At 48.2% G+C, this 583-nt stretch overlaps 1 protein-coding gene across 1 annotated transcript in view; it reads left to right on the top strand.

The window, feature by feature from the left end:
- LOC119587250 (ATP-dependent RNA helicase A-like) overlaps positions 1 to 583 on the top strand; it is a 1487-nt gene that overhangs the window by 195 nt on the left and 709 nt on the right. Inside the window, exon 2 of the mRNA XM_037936004.1 lies at positions 87 to 567. Within this exon, the coding sequence (XP_037791932.1) occupies positions 87 to 567 (481 nt within the window). The remainder of the gene's footprint in view (positions 1 to 86; positions 568 to 583) is intronic.

Below are 583 nucleotides of genomic sequence, written 5' to 3' on the forward strand. Positions count from 1 at the left end.
CAAGCAAGATGGCTATTATTAATCTCAGTTTATAACTTGGTTCTGTTCTGCTGAAAATCTATTGATTCTATGCATATCTTCCTCAGGTTCTCATCTTTACTCTACTAGTCGGTGCGTCTGCAAAGCCCCAGGGCTATGATTTGGCCCCGCCTTCCGGTCCATCTCTGCTCCCACGAAGATGTAGTACCGGACAGGTATTGCATGTGGACGGCAGATGCGTAACTCCGCGAGAAAACCGTCGTGTCTTCTTGTATGATGTACCAAAAACTCCAACTCCTTCAGGTCCTCCACCTTTTATTCCTGCACCAACCGTGGAGAAAAATCTTTTGTTCATCCGAACTCCCGAAGGAGGAGTAGGACCAGATCCCATCATTGTTCCTCCACCACGCCAGGAACATGTCGTGTACATCCTCAATAAACAGTCTGATGAGGGCCAAAAGGTGATTCAGGTTCCAGCACCACCGCCGTCTGATCCTGAAGTTTACTTTGTCAATTACGCAGAAGGAGAGAACCCAACCCTTCCCAGCGGAGTGGATCTGCAGACTGCTTTGAATGCTGCTTCTGAGAGTGAAGGCCAACAGAT

This window comes from Penaeus monodon, chromosome 22 (genome assembly GCF_015228065.2).
Source record: "Penaeus monodon isolate SGIC_2016 chromosome 22, NSTDA_Pmon_1, whole genome shotgun sequence".
NCBI lineage: Eukaryota > Metazoa > Arthropoda > Malacostraca > Decapoda > Penaeidae > Penaeus > Penaeus monodon.